Source organism: Scyliorhinus canicula, chromosome 1 (assembly GCF_902713615.1).
Source record: "Scyliorhinus canicula chromosome 1, sScyCan1.1, whole genome shotgun sequence".
NCBI lineage: Eukaryota > Metazoa > Chordata > Chondrichthyes > Carcharhiniformes > Scyliorhinidae > Scyliorhinus > Scyliorhinus canicula.
Window position 1 is genome coordinate 262,608,477 of NC_052146.1, and position 20,930 is coordinate 262,629,406.

General features: G+C 44.7%; 1 protein-coding gene across 3 annotated transcripts in view; it reads left to right on the top strand.

Moving 5' to 3' along the window:
* ubr2 (ubiquitin protein ligase E3 component n-recognin 2) overlaps positions 1–20,930 on the top strand; it is a 185,761-nt gene that overhangs the window by 48,036 nt on the left and 116,795 nt on the right. For all 3 annotated transcript variants that reach the window (XM_038812572.1, XM_038812581.1, XM_038812563.1), the window contains exons 3-9: positions 1,937–2,015; positions 4,182–4,292; positions 8,494–8,624; positions 14,334–14,472; positions 17,110–17,172; positions 17,305–17,425; positions 20,675–20,782. In XM_038812572.1, the coding sequence (XP_038668500.1) occupies positions 1,937–2,015; positions 4,182–4,292; positions 8,494–8,624; positions 14,334–14,472; positions 17,110–17,172; positions 17,305–17,425; positions 20,675–20,782 (752 nt within the window). The remainder of the gene's footprint in view (positions 1–1,936; positions 2,016–4,181; positions 4,293–8,493; positions 8,625–14,333; positions 14,473–17,109; positions 17,173–17,304; positions 17,426–20,674; positions 20,783–20,930) is intronic.

Sequence of the window (20,930 nt, forward strand, 5' to 3'; positions counted from 1 at the left end):
CCTCCCATTCACCGATTCCTTCACCCTGGCCCACCTCGGGATCTTCTCCTTGTCCACAAACTTGTGCAGCCCGCAGCGGCTCCCCTGCTCTCTGCTTCTGCCTCAAGGACCGATTGCTCAATCCACCTCTGGGGCCTTGTCCAGCACCTTCTCTACCAACCTGGCCAGCATCCTCTAAATGTATTTTGTAGCGTTCGTTCCCTCCACGTCCTCCGGCAGACCCATAATCCGCAAATTCTGTCGTCTGGACCTGGTCTCCTGGTCCTCCACCTTCGACTGCAGGAACTTGTATAGATCGCCCAGGATCCCCACCTCTGCCTTCAAAGACACCAGTGCAGCCACTCTGGTTGGGCACCATCTTTTCCACCTCATGGATTGCCACCCCATGCACTTCGAGGCACTTCTCCACCCAATCAACTGGCACTCGAAGAGGTGCCACTGTTTCCTCAATCGCCCTCGACCAGTCACTCTGCATCTCCTTCTGCTGTTGAAATTGCTCCTTGATGAAGCTTTTCAATTACTCCACATGAGGCTTTCCCACTGACGACCATCCTTCCCCTTTTGACATTCTCACAATTGGTGCTGTGCTATAGGTCTCCTCCAGCTCCTTATCCAGGTCTTTCACTGTCTTCTGCCGGGTCTGATAGCCAATAGATGCCAGTCCAGGGGAGAAGCTCTTCTCCACCTTCTGCTCCACTTTTCTTCCAAAACTACCCCGTTAACCAGTTTTTAAAAATGCCAAAACCGACTCCTTCGAGCCATATCTGCCCTGTGTGCAACCACTCTCACTATGGTCGCTGACTGAGGTCCAGCAGCTGTGCATTTATAAACCAATTTAAAAGCTGGAAAGTATCCAAGAGCCCAAAAATTCCCCAAATAAGCAATTTAATCTCAGAAATGTTAATTTTAGCATCTGTCTAAACTGAAAACATATAAAAGCAATCGAAACTGTTTCAAACATTCAAAACTTGGTCCTTGTATTACTGGGCCGCAATTATAATATTGTAAAATGTTAATTACCATTTATTTCATTTTAAGTGCTTCCTAAAATTCATTTCCAGCCTGTTCCCATGTTTACTTGCTGATATTAAAGGTTGTATAAACTCAAAAAAACAATTAGAATTCTTTGAAAAATTCAAAGTAGTTTTATACCAGGGCTGCACGGTGGCTCAGTGGTTAGCACAGCTTCCTCACGGCACCGAGGATCTGGGTTCAATCCCGGCCCCAGGTCACTGTGTGGAGTTTGCACATCATTCCCATGTCTGCTTGGGTCTCATCCCCACAAACCCAAAAGATGTGCAGGGTAGGTGGATTGACCATGCTAAATTGGTGTTGTATAAAGTGTAAAATAACTACCATCTGCGGTTAACTAAAAATTTCAAGATAGCATCAGACCAGCAACCATGATCTTAGTAAATGGCAGAGCGAGGCTGACTGGCCTACTCCTGCTCCTAATTGGTATGTTCATAAGAAACAAATTTGGAGAAAACGAGCATCCAGGTGTGTACGTAAACTGTGGTCACTTGGGCAAAATATCAAAGGTGACTATTATCTTCAGAACTGTACGTCAATAAAGACGTCGCTTTCCAGTGGAAGAATTTAAGTATTATCAGAAGCTTATACTCATTGGCAATTTATATCTGGTGGGACTGCAGAAAAATAATTCTTCATGTTATTACATTATGACACCGTAGTTAACTTTTTAATTGAAAAAAAAAACCCCAATAATTTTTTTCTTCCACTTCCTTCACTGAGAGTTTCGAAGGCTCGATGCTCTCAGATCTATGTATGAGTTTCCTGAAGGTATGTTCAAATAATGTGAAGAGATTTATTAATATTTCACATATTTGCTCAGCAGAGATTCATTCTGATAAAAAAGCTATAAAAAAAACCACATACTCAAGCATAATATGAACTTTTTGTTCTTTGATTAAAGGGATTGTGCAGTAGATCCAACCTGTGTACTATGCATGGAATGCTTCTTGGCCAGCGTGCACAGAGCACATCGATATCGGGTAGGTTGTTTAAGTATTATCACTCTTCGTATTCACTTCTGTTGTTGGTATGTTGTCGGGTCAACAGATACAAATTGAGAAAAACCCTCCATTATATCGGAAAACTGCTAATCTGAAAAACAGAAATTTAGTTTTTCCGTGGCAACTTAGTAACTAACCATCATATAGATCGGCACAAAAACATCCTTTGATTGGTAACTTGCACTGATGTGCCTAATAACTGATCCACCAAAATCATGGAATCAAAGAATTTACAGTGCGGAAGGAGGCTGTTCAGCCCATCGAATCTGCACCGGCTCTTGGAAAGAGCACCACTTAAACCCACACCTCCATCCCATTTCCCTAACCCAGTAACCCCACCTAACCTAAGGGCAATTTAGCATGGCCAATCCACCTAACCTGCACATCTTTGGACTGTGGGAGGAAACCGCAGCACCCAGAGGAAACCCACGTAGACACGGGGAGATCGTGCAGACTCCGCACAGACAGTGACCCAAGCCGGGAATCAAACCCTGGAGCTGTGTAGCAACTGTGTGAACCACTGTGCTACTCTGCCGCATCATTGGCTTGTATGTGCCTGTTGCTGGAGGAGGGAGGAAGATACCCGGGTTCCTACCCATTGTTGCTGCCCATAGATCGCACCGTTCAATGCCTTGGAGACACAATGAATGGATGTTTGCTACAAAATACTAAAGTGTGTCAGTGTACTTCAGTATAAATTGGTGCTTTCACACTAAAAAATCCTTTTGAAGTATCTTGGTTACCTGCACAAGTTGTTTGAAAATCATATGTTTATCACATTGCTATTGCCTGTTAGATGGAAATAAATGGAATACCCTCGTAGCCAATATAGAAATGAAATATCCGGTATATGTCTATGTAAAGGTTGGCTTTGAAGCCCAAATTATAAGCAAAAGGTTATGTTGGCTATTACACAAGTCATATTTTAAACGGGTTAAAATCCATGCATGTTCTGGACATAATGTACTTCAGGGCTTTTAATTTCCCATTATTTTGCCCCGGGACCAAGGGAGTGTTGGTGACTCGATTAGTGCCATTTTGGAATGGGCCTATTAACTTACCGTGACTCTCTATCGCCTGCATCCTCCCATTTGCCACCCCTGTCCAGAGTCCTTGCTCGCAGCGATGGTTCTGGAGAGAAAGCAGCGAGTGGCAATGTTGGGATCTGAAGCGAGAGTCGATCTGCAGGAGAGTAAGTGAGTTGGTGCAACATAGAAAGAAATGTTTCTGGCGAAAAGCAGGAGATTGACTTTTATACCAGATTGACTATTACTCTAGTAGATTTGGTAATCCAGTTTCCTTAATAGATTACAAATTGTGGAGCCTTGCCACTTTAGTATCTCTGTATACCCATTTATACCTTGCCTCCATTTTGCTTAAATCCTCTCCCATGCATTTGTCAACTTCTCCAATGCATTCTTTGTTGATCTCAGCTTGACATAATTTTCAACAAATCTAGAGCTCTGCAAATCTGCATCCTATCCCTGCAAAGTTCTGCTAATATATTTCCCCTATTCTTGCCAACCTCTCTTTGTTGCCCATCCCTCAGCATACTAATTTCATAGTCTTTATCCTCATCTGCAGGTTCTTCCATAACCTTGCTGCTCTAATACTCTGATTGCTTCTTCTCTTCTTATGGCTCTAATTTATTTGGATTTTCCTTCCCCCAGCCTAGCCATCACTGGAAGACCTTTCTGCTGTTTTGTTTTCTGGCTAATGCCGTATTAGTTTTTTTCCCTTTCAAAAGTCTACATGAAGCCTATTTCTTGAACTGCATTTTGTGCTGCCCCTTGTCAATGGGAAGTATGATGCTCAACTGTGAAAACATGTTGTCGTGTAACTTCCAAGCTCTGGAATGTTGTGACTAGGTGTTTGTAGTAATTTTATTCCATGTCAAATTAGGTTTTGTTGCACTTGGCAGAATAGTCTTATATGAAACATGAACAAAACTGCCCACATTTTGACATCTGGAATAATCCAAAATTGTAAATGCCGATAACTAGATCCAAATTATGCGATCATGAGTAGCTTGTTTGCATTTGCATAATATTCTTCAGGCACAACATTTTTTTCTTTTGAATTGATTCCCTACTGTGCAACAGTTGGGATTTGAATTTCAATATGAATATGCTTGTTTTAATCTAGATGACTACTTCAGGTGGAGGGGGTTTCTGTGACTGTGGAGACACTGAAGCTTGGAAACAAGGCCCATATTGCCTGAAACATAAACCTACTGTCTCAGGAGCAATGGAGGAGGTATATTTTCTTATCAGTTATTTAAAATTACATGTTTATTGTATCTATTGTACTTTAAAAAAAAAAAAAATTAATTCTTGGGATGTGGGCATTGCTGGTAAATCCTGCATTTATTGCCCTTTGAGGTCAATTAAGAGTCAACCATGTTGGTGTAGAACAGACTAGGTAAGGATGACTAATTTCTTTCCCAAAAGTTCAATCACAAACTAATTGAGTTTTTATGATCTAACAGCTTTGTGATCACGTCTATTGTTGGTAGTTTTTTATTTCCAGTTTTTTTTTCAGTGGAATTAAAATTCTTAAACCACCTGGTAAAATTTGTATTTGTATTGGATTACTAATCCAGGCCTTTGTGTTGCTTGTCCAGCAACATAGTGTTTATGTTGCTGTTACTGCTGTTATCATTATTTCTTCAAATATTCTAGATGCTTCTGTAGAGTGTTCTCAGGAATTCAATTCATGCCACACAATTCAGTCTCTGAAATGTACTCTGTTGTTTCACTGTCCTCACAGTTTGTACTATTAGGTTACAATAATTTTCTTCTCTGATCAAGCAACTTGTTGGAAATAGGGAAAAAACACGTATTCAAAAAGGACTTGGTTTTCCATAGAATCCCTGCAGTGTAGAAGGGGGCCATTCGTCCCATCGAGATGCACTGACCCGCTGAAAGAGCATTCTACCTATACCCACTCCCCTGCCTTGAAATGAAATTAAAATGAAAATCGCTTATTGTCACAAGCAGGCTTCAAATGAAGTTACTGTGAAAAGCCCCTAGTCGCCACATTCCAGCGCCTGTTCGGGGAGGCTGATACGGGAATTGAATCGTGCTGCTGGCCTGCCTTGGTCTGCTTTAAAAGCCAGCTCTTTAGCCCTGTGCTAAACCAGCCCCTGGTAACCCCACCTAACCTGCACATCTTTGGACACTCAGATACAATTTAGCATGGCCAATCCACCTAACCTGCACATCTTTGGACTGTGGAGGAAACCGGAGGAACCCCACGCAGACTCAGGAAGAGTGCACAAACTCCGCACAGTCACCTAAGGACAGAATCAAACCTGGGTCCCTGGTGCTGTGAGGCAGCAGTGTTAGCCACTGTGCCAGCATGCCACCTTTACATCCCGGGTCCCTGAGGCAGCAGTGCAGACCACTGTGCTGCCTTTCCATCCTTAAGTTGTAAATACAGTACTTAGACAAATTGATGAGGGTGTAATGTATTTATTATGCAGAAGTTTATAGTGTTCACTAAATAACAGGACAGAAACGGTTTCTTAAGTTGCGCAGGCATTAGTTCTCATCTCAATTTTATTTTGTTTCTTTGTAATTTTCTCTTTTTAAAAAAAATTTCAAATATTTGTTAAATTTCCTTTTGAACTCTGTTGCACTCTGTCTCAATAGCTTCTTTGTTTTAATCACCCTATTTGTGCAACGATTTATTTTGTTTTCCCTTTTATTCTTGCAATAATAATTGAGTCTTTATCCCCATTCATATTAATTCAATCATCTGTAGAAGTAATATTGTACTTGTTCTCAAAACCTTTCACAATTTTGACAACTTCTGTTTTGACAATTTTCTTTGTTCTTGCAATGGCCCCAATTTTTCATTCCCTTCAATTCTGGTGCAATTCTCATGAATTTTAGCTGTTTGCTTTCCATATCGCTAATATTTCTATAGAGGGGTGACCTGAACTGTGCACAGTTTACTCAATTGTGGCTGAACCGTGTCTCATCCGACAGAGTTTAGCTGGTTTATTGTTTCAAAAAGAGATTTATTTGGTTTTTACTCCCCGCTGCTAACACTTTGGGAAATCTATATATCTGTTCATGCATCTGTTAAGCACCTTGCCACAGGGCTTTTCTTTCCATGGCTGCTTTTCCCAAAATGTGCTATTTCACATTTCTTCATTGAAATTCATCTAGTACCTATCTGCTCCCTTACAGACCTATTCATGCCGTTCAGCTGTCTTATACAATATTTCTTGCAGATTTTCCCTATTCTGGCAATAACAATTTTTGACATGTTTTATGTGCCTATTTCTAAGTTATCTACATTATATGTATATTGGAGATGGGAGCTTCCAACTCAAATCCCTGGACACTGAATAACTCCCATCCCTCCAAGGAGCTAAATACTAATTTATCACCACTCTTTATTGTCTTTCCCAAGCCATTCCACCTATATGGTTTAATTCTCTCAAACCATGCACCTTAATGTACCATGTTCTGGGCGGGACGGTAGCACAGTGGTTAGCACAGTTGCTTCACGGCTCCAAGGTCCCAGGTTCGACTCCGGCTTGAGTCATTGTCTGTATGGAGTCTGCATGTTCTCCCCGTGTCTGCGTGGGTTTTCTCCGTGTGTTCCTGTTTCCTCCCACAGGCCACGAAAGACATGCTGTTAGGTCATTTGGACATTCTGAATTCTCCCTCTGTGTACCCAAACAGGCGCCGGAATGTGGAAACTAGGGGCTTTTTATAGTAACTTCATTGCAGTGTTAATGTGTGCCTACTTGTGGCAATCAAGATTGTTATTATAATATGAGCTCCATGAGTCTTGTAAGGCATTTTATATTTTATAAATTATGTACATGTCCACGGATTTCCCTTTATTTAAATATTGTGGTTTTTAGCCCCCCAAAAAATCTATTATCTTGTAGCCAAACCTGTAACAGATCCTAGCTGACTTCACATAATTAGCCCATGCCTTTCTAATTCTGCCTGAATTTCAATTCATATTATAGATTCTTGAAAATTTACCAACAACTGCGGTGAGAGTAATTGGCATTAAATTTAGTGATATATCCCCTTCCACTTCTTGAACAGGGGTGTAAAGATTGGACTCTGCAGCTCAATTTCCAAAATGAAGATACGGTTATTGCCATGACTATGTTTGCAGCAGAGGCAGAAGGTGCGATTTACCCGCTGCATCCCACCGGAATCGAGACGGGCTGGTAGATCCCGGGAGAGACCTCCCACAGATTCCCGCAGATTCCCGATTGCCATTGCGCCTCGTGAGATCTGGACCCCACCCACAATGGGTGGGATCTGGCCTTGCAAGGTTTAGTAAGTCTAAGAGGCCACTTAACCGTGCTGATGCCAGATCGTATTGCCACTCGGCATCAATCGGCCTCGGCAAGGAGACCTCAGTCATCTCCGATTAGTACTGGTCCCCACAAACAGGGACCAGGCGTACCAGCACTTGGGCGGGGGCGCCGAGATGATCATAGGCCCTGGGTTGGTGGCCTGTGGCAGGCTGACGCCCTGGCACTGCTTGTGCAGGCCTGGCACACTGGCAGTGCCACCAAGGTGGTACCTACCAGGCTGGTAGTGCCAAGCTGGCATCTTTCCCACACCAGGGATCAGGCCCAGGGGTGCCCTACCAGTTTGAGTTGGGGGGGGGGGGGTCTGGGGGTTGAGAGCTCAGCTTGCCCGAAATGCGGCTCAGTGCGGCCTAGGCGGGCGTTCCTGCGGGGGCCGAGATAAAAGTTCCTGGTGCTACAAGCGCTGGGGATGACCTCTTAATTCCTGCCCATAACGGACACTAATTTTTAGTTAAATTGCGCTCTGAGCCTTTGAGTAACTTTCAGGCATAGCTGGATAGATTCTTGATAGACAAGGGAGTAAATGGTTGTTACAGGTCGGCAGGAATGTGAAGTAGATATTAAAATTAGATCAGCTATTATCATGTTGATGGTGGAGTGAGCTCGAGGAGCGCAGGGGCCTACCCCTTGCTGTAATGCATTTGCTCATATTTATTTCTAGTATTTGTTAGTGACCAGTACTTGAGTGGTATAAACCGCTTGTCAGTTCAACACTTCTGCTGGTCCTGCCATAGGTGGTATGGAAGCTTCTGTATTGAAGTTGGAATGGATGGGCATTAAATTGTAGAATAATCTAATGAGCAGCATCACTTCTGACTTGGGGAAGCTCATTGATGAAACATTTGAGATGGTTTCACCACCACCTTCCGAAGGGATTGTTCTGGGAGGAGCTCCATCTTCTGGGTTGATAGGGGATCAACCACACCTGTTATTTATTTGATAGCTGAAGTTGTTACCTCCGAGATACAAATCAGTTGAGTAAATGGTTTCTGCGGCTTAATTACAAATATCTGCACATTATAGCTCGTGTTTGTTTAGATTACTTGACGTTGTCCTTTCTTTGTTGTGATTGTATTGAGCTTTATTTCACTTTTATTTTCATAGGATCCACTGGCACATTTGCCTGAGGATATGATTGGACGCGCCTATAACATTTTTGCAATTACATTCAAATATGCTGTAGATATGTTGACGTGGGTGGAGGAAGATAGACTACCTTCTGGTTTAGAGCCTCCGTAAGTATGCATAATGAAAATGTTACAGCCGTTAATTATATGGACAAATTACTGTAAATTAATACAAATTTCTTAAAAGAAGACTGGATTGAAAAATATTGCCGATTTCTTTCCTCCTCAGTACCACCACAATTCCCAACTTTGTTTGTTTCTCGTAAAGCTGGTAGAAATGTCCTTTTTGCTGGTTGACGTATCCTTGAATGTTTGCCCCTATTGGCCTGGTTTCTGGGGTGCCCTTGTGGTTAAAAAAAACTATCCATCCGACGATATAAGGAACCTGTTTCTTGACAATGCAAAAAAGGCTCGAGGTAAGAAGCCTGTGGATGGGAATTCGTCGACAGACTCGGAGCTTCAAGTGGTTCCTCTGTAGATAAAATGGTGGAGGTGGCTGCAGCCACTTTGAGCACGGCGTACATGCTTATCGGTGTGCTATCAGTGGAGTTCGATAAGTAATTTGAGAAGCAGTGGAAGGTGATGTCTGAGACCCTTGGAAGTCGATCGAGGAGGCTCTGGACCCCATCTGAGCGCAGTTGGAAAAGACCTTTGAGACGGTGAAATAGCACGGTGAGGTATTGGAGGATGTGGAGAAGGCCATGTCGAGGCACAGTGAGCAAATTGCCTCGCTGGAGGCTGATATCTACTTGGTGGCTGAGAAGAACAAGAGTCTGAGGGCTAAGATTGACAACCTTGAGAACCGGTTGAGGAGGCCGAACCTCAGATTCAAAAGTTTGCTGGAGAGTGTGAAGTGCCCGGCTCCCACTGTGTATTTCTCGCGCATGTTTTGGAAGATGTTGGGAGAGGGTGGACTCTCACCCCTCCAGAGCTGAACAAGGCCTAACGGACAATCTGGCAGAAGCCTCGATCGAATGAACCACCACTGGTATTTTCCGTTCGGTTTCACAGCTTTCAGAAGAAGCTGGTCTTGAACAGGGGCCAATGAACACCGAGATTGGAAGTGGGAAGATAACTGTAGAATGCAACGAAAAGACACACGGAACGCATAGTAGGATGTAAAATGAACACCGGTTTATTTGGTATACATAGCTAACTCTCCTTGCCCCGAAGGGTCACCCTCACTGACCTGCACCCAGGTTGGGGTTTAAATACAATAAGGGTCCCTGCTGTTGAGTCCTTGGCCATTACCGTGAGGTCTTCACATAAGTGGAAGGTTGGGGGGTACTTTCCGGTTAATCCCCCGTTGACGGGAGCCAATCTGGTGGTGTTACTGTTTTGCTTTTCTAGATCGAGCTTCCGCTATCTGAGAATCCAGATGGCCCGTGATTGGGCCCTGCTCCACAAATTGAACTACGCTAGTCTGGTGAGCAAGGGTAAATCCATCTTGCAAAAGTGAGCGAATCTTCCCCTTCCTTAGCGGGTGGAGTCCAATCTATTAAAATGAATATCCGCCCAAGGTTTTTGTTTATTTTTTAATGCCTCCCCACTTTTCTCCCCAGATCATTTTTTGTTAAGGTTAATAAGTTGGTAATATCCTTTATATCGGTGGGTAGGGCCCCAAGGTTCTGTAGGGCAATTCTTCAGAGAAACAGACAGTTGGGGAGTTTAGTGTTGCCCAATTTGCTCTATTGTTGGGCGGCCAATATTGAGAAGGTGCTGGGGTGGTTTAGAGATCCGGGTTCCATGTGGGGACAGATGGGGGTGAGCTCATGTAGGGGCGCTCTCTAGGACTTCGGTGCATTGGTAACAGTTCATTCATGGGTGGGGAGAGGTTTTTTTTTCTTTTGAATTAGATTTATATGGTTGGTTGTGGTTTGCTATATTTAGTGGTGTATCCATTGTTTGTAATCTATTATAAACAAAAAATCTTCAATAAAAATATTTTAAAAAACAAATACGTCCTCTTCGTAAAGAGAATTCCAAGGTGTGGTTCCTGAAAGCAGTCAGTTTTAATTTGTAATCTGATCACAACCAGTTCTACCACACACTTCACTTTTCCACAGCTGTTATATTCTCTGATTGCTTGTCTGAAATCCAGGACCGGATAACCAGATATTTCCGCCAATTAAAATTGAGAAGACTGAAACTAATGTCTTCAATCCCGCTGAAAATCCCTTCCCTAGCTCCAGATTCCACCCCTTTGGGGCGGCATGGTGGCGCTGAGGACAAGGGTTCAGTGCCGGCCTGGGTCACTGTCTGTGTGAGTTTGCACACTCTCGGTGTCGGCATGGGACTCACCCCCACAACCCAAAGATGTGCAGGTTCGGTGGATTGGCCACACTAAAATTGTCGTTTGATTGGGGGAAAGAAAAGAAATGGGTATACTAAATTTAAAAGGAAACAGATTCCATCACTTTCCCTGGCAACTGGCTAAGGATGAGCCAAACTGTTTGCAACCTTAATTTGACCACTTGGATGTTGTCATTCAAATCGCCTATTTCCAACTTCATTATATTGTGTGACACTACCCTTATCTGAGCTGTTGAACCTTCATGTCTAAACTTGACTACTCCAACAGACTCCTGGCTGGTTCCAACATTATACGCTCCATAAACTAGGTCATCCAAAATTCTGCTGCTCATGCGCTCACTCACAACCATTACCCTTGAGCTTGCGTTAGCTACCAGATAGACAATGCCTTGATTTTAAATTTCTGGTCCTTTTTTTAGGTTCCGCCCTAGCTTTGCTCCTCCCTATCTCTGGGCTCTCCTCCGACATCTGCACTCCTCTAATTCTGACCTCTTAAGCGTCCTTGATTTTAATCGCTCCACCAATGGTGGTTGTGCCTTCCGCTGCGTCAGCGCTAAGCTCTGAAACTCCTCGGGTCACATAAGCTGCTGATCGGGTCACAAGTGGCTGATCCATCTCAGCCTCCTTCTGTTCCCCATCATTGTAAAAAAGAAGCAGCAGCCAATTCAATTCACTCCACCTCAAATCAAGAAACACCTGAAGGCATTGGTTACAGCAAAGGCTATGGGGTCTAATAACATTCCAGCAGTGCAGAAGATCATAGAATCCCTACAGTGCAGAAGGAGGCCATTCGGCCCATCGAGTCTGCACCAGCCCTTTGAAAGAGCACCCTACATAAGCCCATGCCTCCACCCTATCTCTGTGACCTAGTCAGCCAACCTAACCTTTTGGACATGAAAGGGCAATTTACCATGGCCATTCCACCTAACCTGCACATCTTTGGACTGTGGGAGGAAACTGGAGCACCCCACCCAAAGAAAAGACACTGGGAGAAGGTGCATACTCCAAACAGTCATCTGAGGCTGGAATTGAACCCAGGTCGCTGGAGCTATGAGGTAGCAGTGCTAACCACTGTGCCACCGTGACACCCAAGATGTGTGCGACAGAACTATCATGCACCCTTAGCCAAGCTGTTCCACTACAGCTACAACACTGACATCTGCCTGCCAATGTGGAAAATTGCCTGGTTGTGTCCTGCCTGGAAAAAGCAGAACAAATCTTCTATTGAGCATCAGCAAAGTGATGGAAGGATCATGACTGTGCTTTCAAGTGGCGTTTATACAACAATAACCGACTCACCAATGCTCAGTTTGGATTCCGACATGTCACTTGGCTCCAAATGTCATTGTAGCTTTGGTCCAAACATGGGGGAAAAAAGGCTGAACTCAAGACGAAGTGAGAGTGACTGTCCTTGAAATCTAGACAGCATTTGACCGTGTAGTATCAGGGAGCCTTAGCAAAATTTAAGTCGATGGAAATAGGGGAAAACTCCCCACTGGTTGGAGTCAGACCGAACACAAAGACAGGTGTTGTGGTTCTTGGAGGTCAATCATTTCAGCCCTGTAACATTGCTGCAGGAGTGCTCCAGGGTAATGCAGGCCCTAAAGATTTTCACTGCTTCATCAATGACCCCCATCATAAAGTCAGAAGAAAGGCAATGTTCACTGATCATTGCTCTGCCATTTGCTGCAACTCAAATGCTGAAAAGGTCTGTGTCCATAATGCATCAAGACCTAAATAACGCTCAGGCCTGAGCTGACAGATGGCAAGTAACATTAGTGCCACAAAACCACCAAGCAATGACCACCTCTAACAAGAGAGAGTCTAACCCTCTCCCCTTGACATTGAACAGCATTGCCATTGCTCAATCCCACTATCAACATTCTTGGGGCTACCATTGACCAAAAACTGAACTGACCAAGTTTCAAGAGCAGGTCAGAGGGTGAGAATTCTGCGATGAGTAACACACCATCTGACTCCCTTTTACCACCTGCAAGGCTCATGTCAGGAGTGTGATGGAATACTTTCCACTTGCCGAGATAAGTGAAGCTTAACACCATTCAGGACAAAGCACACTTGATTGGCACCACATCAACCACCACCACTTCCTTAACCACCAATGCATATCAGTAGCGGTGTGTACCATCTTCAAGATGCATTGCAGCAACTTGCAATGGTTCTTTCACAGTACCTTCCAAACTGTGACCTCTGACACCCAGCCAGACAAGGGCAACACGAAACACCAGCACTTACAAGTTTCCCTCCAAGACTCACCATCCAGATTTTGAACTATCCTTGTTGCTTCATTGTCATTGGATCAAAACCCTGGAATTTCCTTCCTAACAGTGGTATGGGTGTTCCGGTCCAGATAGACTGCAGCGGTTCAAGAAGGTGACCCCACCAACACTTCCTCAAGGGCAATTAGGATTGGGCAACAAATGCTCGCCTTGCCAGTGGTGTTCGTATTCTCTGAAAGAACAGAAAAAAAAAAAAACCTCATGAAGTTATGTCTCCTTTCGCGCCTGATCAGTAAATGTTTTTGGGCTCTTCTACTGTGGGACTCAGAACTTAACTTGGACTCCCCTAGGGGCAGCACGGTGGCGCAGAGGGTTAGCCCTGCTGCCTCACGGTGCTGAGGTCCCAGGTTTGATCCCGGCTCTGGGTCACTGTCCGTGTGGAGTTTGCACATTCTCCCTGTGTTTGTGTGGGTTTCACCCCCACAACCCAAGATGTGCAGGGTAGGTAGATTGGCCACGCTAAATTGCCCCTTAATTGTAAAAAATGAATTGGGTACTCTAAACTTATAAAAAGCAAACTTGGACTCCCCTACAAGTGACTGATTTTCAGCAAAGATTTTCTGGGTGGAGAAGAATGCTCCCCATGAGGAATTAGTCGGCTTCTGCGCTGTATTTGTCCCCGAATGAGAGACATTTGACATTAGGAAGATGTGGCATGGAATCTCAAGGCCCAAAGTGTCTTAAAACACCCAAAATTGCTCCTCCATCATGGGTAGTGTGTAATTTATATATTGTAGCTGTAACTTTCCTTGATGGAAAAAATACTTTTGCTTCGTCATATGTGGTATAGGTTTAGAAGATCAATTTGGTGTTCTGTTTTTATTAAAACCACTTGGGTATTTTGGTGCCTACTCTAAACTTAGAGATGTATCTTTCATAGGATCATCTTCACAGTCGCAGGAGTTGGCCCATCATCCCATTGTGGCTGTGCTGGCACCCTGCAAGAACTCCTCCCCTCACCCTACTCATGTACCTTTACCCGTGACTCTGCACATTTCTTTTCTCCTTCATAATTCAATTCCTTTCGCAAGCCATGATTGAATCTGCCTCCACCACAATGCAGATTCGAAACACTTTGTGTGCAAAAATATTTTCTCCATGTTCCCATTGCTTTTTTTGCCAATCAATTTCATTTTGAAGTTCATATGTTTTGATCAACAAAGGCCATGAAGGAAATCTGAACTATTTGTGACTATTTTCTCTTTAGGGAAAAGGAAGATACTTACTATTGTATGTTATTTAATGATGAAGTCCATACTTATGAGCAAGTGATTTACACCTTGCAGAAGGCTGTGAACTGTACACAGAAGGAAGCTGTCAGCTTTGCGACCACTGTAGATAGAGATGTGAGTTATCTTTTAAGTATTTTCCACTTGTTACACCATTTACTGTAAGTTCACCAAAAACAGTTAGATTGGACAGAAAGGTTTGACAGAAAAGTAGAGTTTAAAAAATGCTGAACTACAATTTTGCAAATGTGGTTCAATTACATGAAAATTAGAAAAACAGGGTCATAACTGGATGATCCTGTGGCTTCAAATTTCTAAATTCTTTGTAGAATTTTTACATGGATGGTCTACATTACTGTACTGTCGGTGTATATGTTTATATTGCTATAATACGGCAACTGAAAGTTGATTTCGCAATTTGAAAACGCTATTGCATAAAAAAAACTCTGCTTTTCTATTTAATTTTATTTTTGTGGTTCGATTTACCTGATGGTATAGGTCTACCAATGTATTTTTTCTACTCTCATTTTCACATACATGCCTTATTTAGTCAAACTATTCTTGGGCTGTTGACAGTTTCTGAAAATAGCAAGTAAGGTATTGTTGCCACAGTCCCAGATGACCAGAGGCCTCTTTACCCGATGAGGGGGAAAGCTGACTGGTGATGATTTCACATGAGGATCACCACATTTCAGGTGAAGGGCAAGGTTGAGAAGACAAAACCTTCATGAAAATAGCAGTTCATCATCATTAAGCCCCTGCGCCCCCTCTCGGCCCCCCCACGGCCCCTGTCGCCCCCATCCACTTCCATCTCGGCCCTGCGTCCCGTCCGTCCCGTCGTCGTCGTCCCCCGGGCATGTCGTTTCTCTCCCCCCTGAGGGGGTGGGCCTCAACCCCGCGGTCCCTTCTCGCCCCCCACTTACACCCTCCTCCCCTCGGCCCATCGTGCACTCTCCCCTCGTCTCCACTTGCCCGCTCCCCTCCCCGCGCTTTCCACCCCACGCGCGCACTCCCCCTCGTGCCCTCTCCACCACCTGCGCTCTCCCCCTCGCCACCTCACGTGCTCTTACCCTCGCGCTCCTTCCCCCTCGCGCTCCTTCCCCCTCGCACTCCCTCTTCCTCGCCCTCTCTTCCTCGCCCTCTTGCACGCCCTCTCCCTCGTCCCCTCGCACGCCCTCACCCTTGCACCCTCGCCCGCTCTCCGCCTCATCCTCTCGTGCGCTCCCTCCCTGCCCCTCGTGCAGTCCCCTCCCACGTCTCGTGCGCTCCCCACTGCCCCTCACGTGCTCTCCCCCTCGCCCGCTCTCCCCCTCGTGCGCTCTCCCCTCGCCCGCTCTCCCCTCGCCCGCTCTCCCCTCGCCCGCTCTCCCCTCGCCCGCTCTCCCCTCGCCCGCTCTCCCCTCGCCCGCTCTCCCCTCGCCCGCTCTCCCCTCGCCCGCTCTCCCCTCGCCCGCTCTCCCCTCGCCCGCTCTCCCCTCGCCCGCTCTCCCCTCGCCCGCTCTCCCCTCGCCCGCTCTCCCCTCGCCCGCTCTCCCCTCGCCCGCTCTCCCCTCGCCCCGCTCTCCCCTCGCCCGCCCTCTCCCCTCGCCCTCTCTCCCCTCGCCCGCTCTCCCCCTCGCCCGCTCTCCCCTCGCCCCGCTCTCCCCTCGCCCGCTCTCCCCTCGCCCGCTCTCCCCTCGCCCGCTCTCCCCCTCGCCCGCTCTCCCCTCGCCCGCTCTCCCCCTCGCCCGCTCTCCCCCTCGCCCGCTCTCCCCCTCGCCCGCTCTCCCCTCGCCCGCTCCCCCCGCCCTCGCACCGCTCTACCCCGCTCGCCCCGCTCTCCCCGCTCGCCCGCTCTCCCCGCTCGCCCGCTCTCCCCGCTCGCCCGCTCTCCCCGCTCGCCCGCTCTCCCCGCTCGCCCGCTCTCCTCCCCGCTCGCCCGCTCTCCCCGCTCGCCCGCTCTCCCCGCTCGCCCGCTCTCCCCGCTCGCCCGCTCTCCCCGCTCGCCCGCTCTCCCCCTCTCCCCGCTCGCCCCTCTCCCCGCTCGCCCCCTCTGCCCGCTCGCCCCCTCTGCCCGCTCGCCCCCTCTGCCCGCTCGCCCCCTCTGCCCGCTCGCCCCCTCGCGCGCTCTCCCCCTCGCCCCCCCTTCGCCCCCCCCCCGCACCCCCTCGCGCGCTCGCCCCTTCGCGTCCTCTCCCCCTCGCAAATGACAGAGACTCGCATGTCAAATTTGCAATTTACTATATGGAAAGTTACAACTGCAGACCTGTATCCTAATGTTCAGTAGCAGTGCACAGCTTTACCTTTAGCAGCATTGTTGCAGGTCAAATTATATTGTTATGGGCATTTAGGCTTCCTGTGGACATACTGCTTTATAATGCTACTAACATTTATTAATCCAGTGTTTCTATTTTTAATAATAATTTTTATTGTCACAAGAAGGCTTACATTTACACTGCACTGAAGTTACTGTGAAAATCCCCTAGTCACCACACTCCGGCGCCTGTTCGGAGTGGAGAATTCAGAATGTCCAATTCACCTAACAGCACATCTTGTGGGGACTTGTGGGAGGAAACCGGATACCCACACAGACAGAGGGAGAACGTGCAGACTCTGCACAGCCCCAAGCAGGGAATCGAACCTGGGATCCTGGTGCTGTGAAGCAACTTTGCTAACCACTGTGCTACCGTGCTGCCTGTGACCAGTGCCACATACTAGATTTTAGGTTGCAAAAGTTTTGTTCGTAAAATACTTCTAATTTTCTGACATTTTCAGGGTCGGAGATCAGTTCGCTATGGTGACTTTCAGTTTTGTGAGCAGGCAAAAACAGTAATAGTGGTGAGAAATTTCTTCTATTTAAAATAAAATGTACATATGTTAATAAAAGCAATTAGAAGTTGCTGTGTTTGTGTATATTCTTCTGTCCTTCAACAGCTTGACAATGTGTTTTCAACATTTGATTTGCTCTAGAGGAATACTAGTCGACAAACCAAGCCGCTAAAGGTGCAAGTAATGCATTCATCTGTTGTTGCACATCAGAACTTTGCCATAAAATTATTAATTTGGCTGAGTCAGGTGATTGGTTACTCAGGTAAGCATTATTTAAAAGATAATTCGCAGTTGACCTTGTGAAGTGTAACACTGCCCATTACTTAAAAAGCAGTCCAGTCGGTTAATTTCGGCTTAATTAAAAAAATAATTAATTTGCCATTTTATATCTAAAATGACCAACAATAACACGTGTTCGGTCTTGATAATGGTTTGTTTGTGTTATGGATAGGTTTTTAAAAAATAAGTGGAACGTGAACTCTGTCGAGATTTATAATTTTAAAAAAGATACTTTAATTTCCAGTGTCTGACTGGACGTTTCACACAAGATTAAGTTTTAATCATTTAAGTCTTTCACTGCAATGAACAATCAAATAGAACATTATCTGAGCACTATTCATCTGCAACCTGTACTCTAAACTAGAAAAATGACTGAAAATTACCAACCATTTTTGTCCTTTAATTTGTCCCAATATTCCGATAGATATCCGACTTGAGTTATTAGGGGTGTAGAAGTTAAGTTCAGTAAAAGTGTTTGTGTACTTGTAATCTATTAAATGTAACTGACTATTTAAGATCAAGTGTAGTTAGTAGTATATCACGTTCTTTGATATTTGATGAGTAAAATTATTTTTGATTTGAACAGTGAACCGTGTAGCTTCATTCTTTTAGTTCATAGCTGAGATTTCTGAATGAAACATAAACAAGTTACTTGTCTCTACGAGGCCTACAACAATTTAGGACTTGTATGGGATTGCAAATTCAGAAATTGTGAAGGGTGCGCTGGATTATTGGCTAAAGTTAGGGTAACAGGAGTTCATGGTGAATGTTACTGTACTAAATGAACAGCGGGCTAGCTTTGTTAATTGGTATGATTTACTGGAGACGAGATATTTATTCCTGCACGATTTGCAACAATCATCAACGGTTCAGTTAATCGAATTAGCAGGAGAATTGAAGTTGGAGAAGAAAGCAGAGACTAAAAAGGCAGACGTAAGCGATGTAAGTAGATTGCCATTTTGAATTTGAAGAAAAAGAAAGTTAACCCAGGGAAACAGTGTTTGCGATAGTTTAAATGTGGTTGCAGATTTGGAAAACTGAGTTGGAAGAAAATAAATTGGGAATTGAGCCGTGAACCTGAACTCCAGAGAGAGAACTTATGGAAGGGAGGAAAGAGATGAATAAAGTTTCATAGAGACATGGAAGTCAGAAAGGTTGAACTCGATAAAGAAAAGCTTAATTTATGGGCTGAAAGAGAAACTCATAGTTCAGACAATGAGTTGAATTCCATTGTAAATTTTGATTTCACAAAGATTCTTTGCCTGGTGCCTAAATTTACTGAGGATGGAGTTTGAGAGATATTTTGTCTCTTTAGTAATAATAATCTTTATTGTCACAAGTAGGCTTACTTTAACACTGCAATGAATTTACTGTGAGAAGCCCCTAGTCGCCACATTCCGGCACCTGTTCTGGAAAAGGAAATGGCTACAAACCTGGGGTGGCCACAGGGACTTTAGACTCTTACTTTGCAAAGCACCTTAATAAGAAAAGCAATGGTTGTTGATTCCATTCTTTCAGGAGAATAATCCCCAGATTATGAGACTGTTAAAAATGCGGTATTTAACACTCGTGAGCTGGTTCCTGAAGCATATCAAATAAAATTTTGGACTTTGAAGAAAAGACAGAATGAAACATTTGTAGAATTTGCTAAAGAGAAGTACATGTTTTACTGGTGGTTTTGGTAAATTAAATTCGCTCAGACTTCTGTTAATGTGAGAGGTAACAATTCTAGAATTCAGAAAAAGTACTAAGTCTCATTCGGAGGATCGTAAATCATAGAATCCCGACAGTAAAGAAGAAGGCCGATTGGCCCATCGAGTCCACCGGCCCTCTGAAAGAGCACCTCACCTACACACAATCTCCCCAACTATCCCCGCGATTTAGCATGACCAATCCACCTAACCTGTACATCTTTGGACTGTGGGAGAAAACTGGAGCACCCGGAGGAAACCCACGCAAACACTGGGAGAACGTGCAAACTCCACACACTCACCTCAGGTTAGAATTGTACCCGGGTCTCTGGCGTTGTGCTCACCACCGTGCTGCCCCGTTGAAAATATGGGAAACTGCAGTTTTAGCCACTGGTTATGATAACAAAGGCGCATTAAATCTTCATTTGATCTTCATTCTGACAAGGAGGAATTGGAAATTTGGAAATGATTATGGCTTTCCAGGGAAGGTGAGGCTATTATGGTTAATAAGGCTGATAATGTGGAAGAAACAAGAGGCGTAAAGAAATTTGTAGGTTTTCATTGCGGCAAGTTAGGAAATATAAAATCAAATTGTGGGTCTCTTAAAGGAAATCCAATTGTAGTTGTAGGAATCTGTAAAATAAATTATTAGTAAACCCATAGCAAATAATAGTTGCAAAATGATCCCTCTGAACCAACTATAATGGTGGATGTAATGGGCGGCACGGTAGCACAGTAGTCAGCTAGTTAGCACTATTGCTTCACAGCGGCAGGGTCCAAGGCTCGATTCCCGCTTGGTCACTGTCTGCATGTTCTCCCCATGTCTGCGTGCATTCCCTCCGGGTGCTCTGATTTCCTCCCACAAGTCCCGAAAGATGTGCTGTCAGGTAATTTGGACATTCTGAATTCTCCCTCTGTGTACCCGAACAGGCACCGGACAGAAACTAGGGGCTTTTCACAGTAACTTCATTGCAGTGTTAATGTAAGCCTACATGTGACAATAAAGATTATTATTATCATTGGGTGCTGAGTTGCTTTAATCAAGGAGCATGATACTTTTTGCTGCGGTCATTATTGTGTATTTACACCCCTATGTGAAGACTGAAGTAGAGCATTGCAGCACCAGCTTAACGTGAACTTTAAAGTAAAAGCATCATAATTGCTGCTTGAAAATTCTGGAACACCTCACCTAATAACACTGTCAAAACACTAGTGGTTCAAGAAGGTGACTGGTCACCACCTGTTGTACTGATGACATAGCTTTTGCCAGTAGTTTAACTTGGGCTTTACCCTTGAAATATTATGGTAGTACTGACATGTAAAACAAGTTCGTAATTTGGTCTATTCTGTTTAAACTTCATATATTGAACCTTGCACTTAAAAGGGAAAAACTTTCAAAGGGAAATATTTTTAGATCGGATAGTGCAAAGCAGCTGGTAGACTGTGTTGGGTGCTACCATATCAGGTAGCACCATGACCTCGTCATCTTGTGTTCAGATAAACAGCTGGAATTCATGAAAACTTATTTTTGCCTAATAAAGGTGGATTGAGGCGAATATTGTGTGAAGTAGGATTACAACACAGACCAGATGAAGAAGGATCTTCCCTCATTGATAAACTGATGCTCTGTGACTCCAAACTGTGGAAAGGTAATGTTTTAATCTCAAATTTAGGAATGTATTAATTGAACTGTTTGAAGCTTGTTGGGTCCATAGTACTTAATTATTTCCCATCCCTTTGAAGTTTGCCTTTCTTAAATGTAAAGCCTTGGTTTGTGACTCAATTTTCCTGATCAAA